At 35.9% G+C, this 7,751-nt stretch overlaps 1 protein-coding gene across 1 annotated transcript; it reads right to left on the bottom strand.

Annotated features, from left to right (window-relative positions):
• Positions 1–262: 262 nt before the first annotated feature.
• On the bottom strand, positions 263–7,746 carry tmem169b (transmembrane protein 169b). The gene is made up of 3 exons (XM_051906964.1): positions 7,553–7,746; positions 5,703–6,036; positions 263–2,765 (listed from the first exon to the last, which is right to left on the bottom strand). The coding sequence occupies exons 2-3, from the start codon at positions 5,944–5,946 to the stop codon at positions 2,149–2,151; spliced, it is 861 nt and encodes a 286-aa protein (XP_051762924.1). The 5' UTR covers positions 5,947–6,036; positions 7,553–7,746; the 3' UTR covers positions 263–2,148.
• Between the last annotated feature and the right edge of the window lie 5 nt (positions 7,747–7,751).

Here is a 7,751-nt window from a genome sequence, read left to right as displayed (position 1 = left end):
AAGTATATACATATATGTATATACATATATATATATACATACATTATATATACACATACATATATATATATTATATATACACATACACATACATATATATACATACATATATATATCAATTATATGTGTGTGTATAACTTTCCTACAATACTTTTTTTCAGGCAATTCATTGTAAGTCATCTGAAAAAATCATAAATTATAAAGGGTTTTCAAAATGTTTTGTAATGTAGATCACAACAGATACACAAACCTGACATGAAAATACAGGAATACGAATTTTATTGTCTCTTCTGAGCATTACTGCACAATGAAAGTGCAAACTGTAAGGTCAAATGGTTAAAACAAAGAGAAACAAAAAGGAAAAAATACAAAACTTCCAAAAAAAAAAAAAAAAAAAAAAAAAATTAACCAAACTATAATCAAACAAATGTTAAAAGTAACATACATTTCTCATGATGCATTTTATATAAAATGATTTAAAATGTTCTTTTGATGCCCAAGACACAGTCATTGAACTGGTTATGAACATCATTTTTGGAATAACTGTCTGCCCCGTATACAAACATAAACACACACACACTCACTCACAACGTTCTTGACATAAATTCACTTTGGGGTTCGTCGTTAGTGAACAAAGTAAAACTACATAATAGAGAGTATGCAGGGCTCTCACAATCTCACAATCACAGTTTAATTGCATATATATGGCTTAACTTTACAGGAGGTTATGAAAAGCATATACTCCTCTGTTCTGGTTTACAGAAAAATATGTTTAATGAAAATAAAACATGCAAACCGTTCAAATAAATGTATACACTTTACAAGAAATTTCCATTTGTTAACTACATTAACAATGAAAAATACTTCTAAAGCATTTATTAAACTTTGTTAATGTCAATTTCTAATACATTATTAAAATCAATAGTTGTATCTGTTAATATTATTTAATATACCTGAACTAACAATTAATAGATGCATTTTATTACCCAATGTTAACAAAGATTAATAAATAATGCAACAAATATATTAGTATAAAATGTTAGTAAATGTATTAACTAATGTTGAGTAATAGGACCTTAATGTAAAGTGTTACTAAATAAATAAAATAAAATAGCAAAGAATAAATATTTTAAATATACATCTTATGAAAGTATGAAATAAGAAAAAACACAACTTTGTTGGTAAGCAAGACTAAATAGGTAAAACAAAACAAAAGTTTTAAATTCTGTCATTAATTACTCATCCTCATGTCGTTCCACACCCGTAAGACTTTCGTTCATCTTCGAAACACAAATGAAGATCTTTTTAATGAAATCTGAGCGCTTTCTGTCCCTCCATTGACAGTCTACGCAACTACCACTTTCAAGCTCCAGAAAGGTAGTAAAGACATCATTAAAGTAATCCATGTGACTCTACTTTATCCATTAACCATTCAGAAACGTCTCTCCATCAGTGTCGACTCCGGTTTGAACAATGTAAGGCTGAACACCGTTACTGACAATCCTCATTTTGGCTGCGTGAGATTCTCCAGCTTTGTTGTTGTTGAGCAACCGTTAAAACTCTGCCCTTTTATGGAAAGGGGGCCGGGAGCAGCAGCTCATTTGCATTTAAAGAGACACACACAAAAACGGTGTGTTTTTGCTCACACCCAAATAGAGGCAAATTTGACAAGCTATAATAAATGATCTGTGGGGTATTTTGAGCTGAAACTTCACAGACACATTCTCGGACACCAGAGACTTATATTACATCTTGTGAAAGGGGCATTATAGGTCCCCTTTAATATTTTGTAAATAAAGTGGTAAATTATGTGTTTTTTGTGTGGAAACAAAGCACTCGTGATGCTTCAAAAATTGAGGTTAAACCACTGGAGTCACATGGATTTCTTTAACGGTGTCTTTACTACCTTTCTGGGGCTTGAAAGTGGTACTTGTGTAGCTGTCAATGGCGGAAAAACTCTCGGATTTCATCAAAAATATCTTAATTTGTGTTCCAAAGATGAAGGAAAGTCTTACAAGTTTGAAATGACATGAGGGTGAGTATTTAATGACAGAAATGTAATTTTTGGGTGAACTAACCCTTTAATACTCGCAAAGTGGCAATAAACAGGACCGATAACCAGCTGAGAAAATGCCGCCTGATTTCTATTCACACCGAGGATGTTTCCAGCGACTTTCCCTGCAGACTCCCAGAGATCGTGTCCGAGTCCAGCAGCTCGACTATGCTGTAGGGTGAACAGTCTTCCAAACCGAGCTTCCCACAAGCCCAGCCGCAGAAACCTTTCTCTAAATCCCTGACAGACATCCACCACTCGCTGAAGGCCCAGGACACCTGCACCACGGCCGAGTACAGAGCCAGCGACAGCGACAGCGCCACGATGAGCACGGGATAGAAGATGATGAGGAAGGGGCAGACCGTGATTTTATGGCAGAACGTCCGTTCCTCATTGTACACCAGGAAAATGTTGTACCAAGTGAGAGTCCCGTAGTAGAATGAGGTGATGAAGGACAGGACGAAGACTACGGGAGCGCAGGAGAGACTCCAGAGGATGACGTGAGGACCCTGAGAAATGCCAAACCCGCATGAGCGGCTCGATCCCTCTCGAGCGTCGCATTCGGCGTCCAGGCGCTCCTTTGACCTCGCCATCTCGCGCAACTCTCTCTCTGTGAGCGTGACGTGAATGTCCACCATCTGACCTTTCTTCTTTCCACGCGTGATGGTCCCTGTGAGCGTCACGTAGCGACTATCCGGAGGCACAGCCCAACCTAATGAGGTCAAGACATTTCATTTAGAATGAGACAGAATGTATTTCCTATTTTAAGACAAAGACCATTAATTTTCAGTATATTATCGATTTAACTGCACTGACACTATCAGATGAGAACAAAACTGGAACTCAATTTAGCTGAATAATGACACTAACTAATAATTTACTCACCCCCATGTCATCCAAAATGTTTATATCTTTCTTTCTTCAGTCAAAATAAATTTAAGGTTTTTGAGGAAAACATTCCAGGATTTTTCTCCATATAGTGGACTTCACTGGGGTTCAACGGGTTGAAGGTCCAAATGTCAGTTTCAGTGCAGCTTCAAAGAGCTCTACATGATCCCAGACGAGGAATAAGAGTCTTATCTAGAGAAACCATCGGACATTTTCTAAAAAAAAAAAAAAAAAAAATTATATACTTTTCAACCAAAAAATGCTCGTCTTGCACTTCTCTGCGATGCGCCACGCATTACGTAATCACGTTGGAAGTACCGCAGTAGGGGGAAAAACTCCATTTCATTTTTTCCTACTACTTCAAACTCATCCGACATCATTGTTGGGATCGTGTAGAGCTCTTTGAAGCTGCACTGAAACTGACATTTGGACCTTCAACCTGTTGAACCCCAGTGAAGTCCACTATATGGAGAAAAATCCTGGAATGTTTTCCTCAAAAACCTTCATTTCTTTTCAACTGAAGAAAGAAAGACAAACATCTTGGATGACATGGGGGTGAGTAAATTATCAGGAAATTTTAATTCTGAAGTGAACTAAGATGCATTTTGGTTGATCGGATCACAAGTGGGTGATGCTAAATACAGGTGTGAACGGGGTGTAAAACGTTTTGAGCTTGTCCACTTTTGACCACTTCCAGAGGTAGTTGAAAACGCATTCAACCAGATTGCTTTTGTAGTGTAAACGCTCATGTGGTTGAATGTGTTTGAACAGCCACAAAAGACCACCTACTGACTTATGCGAAGTGCTCTAGCCAGACGGGATTTAAACTTTGTCGGCTGAAGACCCAAGTTTGGTTTGAAGATGAAAAACGTACTAAGCACAATGTTCTCTCTCCATTCCTGATTTCTAACACACACTCACAGCGTTCGGACAGCCTTACGGCTTTCAGAGCAGAAACTAATGCTGATGCTCTTTCCGTTGTCTTCAGTGTGTTCATATCTAAATTGCACAAGCTTATTTTGTCCATTAGATCGAAAGATCTGAAAAAAGCCATACATTTACCCGCCCATAGACCCTCCCCTCGAAGAAATCAGGACAGAAGTGGTTGAAAGTGGACAAAAGAGACGGATTAAAACACCAGGTGTTAACGGGAATGTGTTTCCCTCGTCTACTTGTGATCCGATCGACCAAAACGCATCTTAATACCAGGTGGAAACAGGGCCACTGACACTGTTATTGAACTAAACTGAATCAACTGAACTGAACTGAGCTGAATAATGACACTATTGTGAAAAAAAGTGAAGTGAAGTGACATGTGGCCAAGTATGGTGACCCATCCAAGTGCACACACACAGCAGTGAACACACACACACACACACACACCGTGAACACACACCCGGGGAGCAGTTGGGGGTACGGTGCCTTGCTCAAGGGTCTCACCTCAGTCGTGGTATTGATGGTGGAGATTCACTCCCCTCACCGACAATCCCTGCCAGACCTGAGACTTGAACCTATGACCTTTGTGTAACAAGTCCGACTCTCTATCCATTAGGCCACGACTGCCCCCATAAACTGCCTATAGCTGAAATCAGCTTGTTTCATAATTAACACTTATTTTCCTGAAACAATCTGTATAGTTTGAAGCGCTGTAGAAATAAATGCTACTTAACTGAAATGAGGAATCAAATTTCCTTAAATCTTTTAAGATAAAAGAGTTCACAGTACTTGAAAACATAACTTCTTCTTTAGTAACTTTCAGAACTCAAAACTTCGTCCCCTTATGAAGAAATAGAATTTGTCATCGTTTAAATGAAAAACAGGAACCTCAACTTTTGCCAATTTCAACTAACTAATGACACAAGTTTATATATGGTACTGAAAGTGACTAATTATAGTATAATTATAATTACGATATAATTAAAATAACATAAAAATCACTTTCAGTACCATATATGGACTTAATTTCGTAAGATTGTTTATTAGAAAAAGTGTTTTTTTAATGCTCTTAAAAAGTTTTTTTTTTTTTTCATCATAAAGCAACGATTTATTGAAACTAAACTGCAAAAATAACCCATTGTGAAGTTTTGGTTAGGATATGGTACAAAATAGAATAGTAAAATTCATTAATGTTTTTGAAAGAGTCTCTTCTGCTCATCAAAGCTGCATTTATTTGATCAAAAATACAGTAAAAATAGTGAAATATTATTACAGTTTAAAGTAACTGTTTTCTATGTGAATATACATTAAAATGTAATTTATTTCTGTGATCAAAGCTGAATTTTCAGCATTATTACTCCAGTCTTCAGTGTCACATGATCCTTCAGAAATCATTCTAATATGATGATTTGCTGCTCAATTATCATTAATGCTCAATTATTAATAATGGTTCTTGTTATTATAAATGTTGAAAACAGTGCTGTTTAATATTTTTGTGGAAACTGTGATACATTTTTAATGAAAAAGTTCAAAAGAACAGCATTTAATTGAAATAGAAATCTTTTGTAACATAAATGCCTTTACTGTCACTTTTGGTCAATTTAATGCATCCTTTCTGAAAAAAAAATCATACAAACTGATGTAGGTGTAGTTCATTACATTCACCATTCATAACCACAAAGTGTCACAATACTTCTTCATTTTGAACAATATGTTTGTTGATTTTTGAGTTTTTTATTATGGAAAGACATTCCTACACTTTTAAATGTGGCTTCTGTGTCCAAATCCTTTTCTTTACAAAGAAAGATGAGATTGCATGCTTCACCTTCACTGCTGGGGTTGTTGAGAAATGTAGCCCCTTCTTCAGAGTTCCTCTCTCCAGCCTCACTATCTCCTCCATGCTCTTCACCAGCGGCTCTCTCTGGATCGGAGCGGTAGACGATGATGGACTCCGGCCGGTGTTCTCGCTTCCTCCTCTTCCTTCGAGTGCTGGTGCCGCTGCTTCCTTCATCCATCTGCCCCTCGGAGACCTCCGATCTAACAGACTCCAGCTGCTCCACCTGCTCCATGATCCGGTTTAGTGTCTCACACGCTTTGGGAGAAGCTACAACTTAAGAGAGACTACAAAAGGCTATTCACTCCATCCAAACATGATAAGCCTGTGAGAAAGAGAGAGAATCATGATGCACAGTTGGCATGCATTCAATCAAGTAGGAAAATAAGGAAAAAATGACGTCTCATTTAAATAAAAGGTAAAGTATGTATAGTGTATACAAGAGAGAATATAGATGTCAAGTTGGGGCAAGTTGTAACATTTTGTTTTTTTAGATGTTATATATTCACCATGTAATATCTAGTAGGGGTGAAGGTGTATTAAATGAACTTTTATTGCTTTTCCTGAGCAATAACAGTGAACGTGAAATAATTTTTTAACTGGAATAAAGTAGTGCTGATTAATCACATCTAACAAAAAAGTGTGCATATATATATATATATATATATATATATATATATATATATATATATATATGTGTATATATGTATATATATATATATATATATGTGCTGTCAAATCGATTAATCTTGATTAATCACATCTAACATAAAAGTTTGTTTATATAATATATGTGTGTATTTATAGTATTCTATTTATACATATTATATATATATTATATATATATATATATGTGTGTGTGTGTGTGTGTGTGTGTATATACACACACATATTATATATATATATATTTATATATACGCACACATAAATATGTGTATGTGTTGTTCACACATACAGTATATATACACACACAAATAAACTTTTATGTTTGTTGTAATTAACTGCGATTAATCGATTTGATACATAAACACAGAAACTTTTATGTTGTGATTAATCACGTTTAATTGATTTGATACTTTGATACATAGACACTTCTATGTTTGTTGTGATTAATTGCGATTAATCGATTTGACAGCACTAATGTTTCAATGACACACACACACACACACACAAACTTTTATGTTAGATGTGATTAATCATGATTAATCGATTTGGCAGCACTAAAATAAAGTAAAATAAAATAATTTAAGATGGAATAACATTAACAAAAATTAGAAACTGGAATAAAAACACTAAGGCTGAAGTGCTAAAATTACTAAAACTGAATTAAAAATAAATGAAATCTAAATAGAAAAAACTGATAAAAATTACAAAAGCACATAACAAAAAGACTAAAAAAACTAAAATGAAAATTGAATATAAATATAAAAAGTATGCTAATTTAAAAAAAAATAGTATGTAAATAATACTAAAATCACACTGACATATTCTGTAGCTTTTGTGTAGAAAACAACACCCTTCCGTCAGAGAGCTGGGTCTCTTTCAACTCTATTGTCAGAGAAACAAAGACATACAGGAGACAGGAATCGTACAGCCAATCATATGATTGTGTTTTAATAAAATAGCGTCCGAAACTAAAAATCCTTCATCTTAAACCCCTTTGAGAGATCAGGGTTATTTTAAATCAGTGTCCTGTAATGCCTGAGCGCCAGGCGGAGGCTGTTTTTTCTCTCAGCTGATCCGCTCTGGGTTTAATAATCACACCATGATCTACTGTAAGAAGCGTCTTATTCACAAACACAGGAAGCTCGTGCCTTATTCACAACTGTATTTTTACCTACCAGATGCACATGCATGAAAGAACCGCTGTCAAAACTCCTGCGATGAAATGTTTAGCTTGGTTAAATGTCCAACAGCAGCCGCCATGCAGATGCGCCTGGGCCACGATGAATACAAGCCCCGCCCATTGACTCTGGACCGCCTGTTCCGTCCAATCAGATGATGATAAATCGACGCCCCTCCTCCAGCCAAAGCCACTGT

This window comes from Ctenopharyngodon idella, chromosome 9 (genome assembly GCF_019924925.1).
Source record: "Ctenopharyngodon idella isolate HZGC_01 chromosome 9, HZGC01, whole genome shotgun sequence".
NCBI classification, from domain to species: Eukaryota; Metazoa; Chordata; class Actinopteri; order Cypriniformes; family Xenocyprididae; genus Ctenopharyngodon; species Ctenopharyngodon idella.
This window is presented reverse-complemented; position numbering and strand designations above follow the sequence as displayed.

Excerpts from the sequence above, each read along its gene's own strand:
- tmem169b (XM_051906964.1), bottom strand. The coding sequence starts at position 5,946 with ATGGAGCAGGTGGAGCAGCTGGAGTCTGTTAGATCGGAGGTCTCCGAG. Across the intron at positions 2,766-5,702 it reads CAACAACCCCAGCAGTGAAG|GTTGGGCTGTGCCTCCGGAT; the intron begins GTGAAGCATGCA and ends TGACCTCATTAG.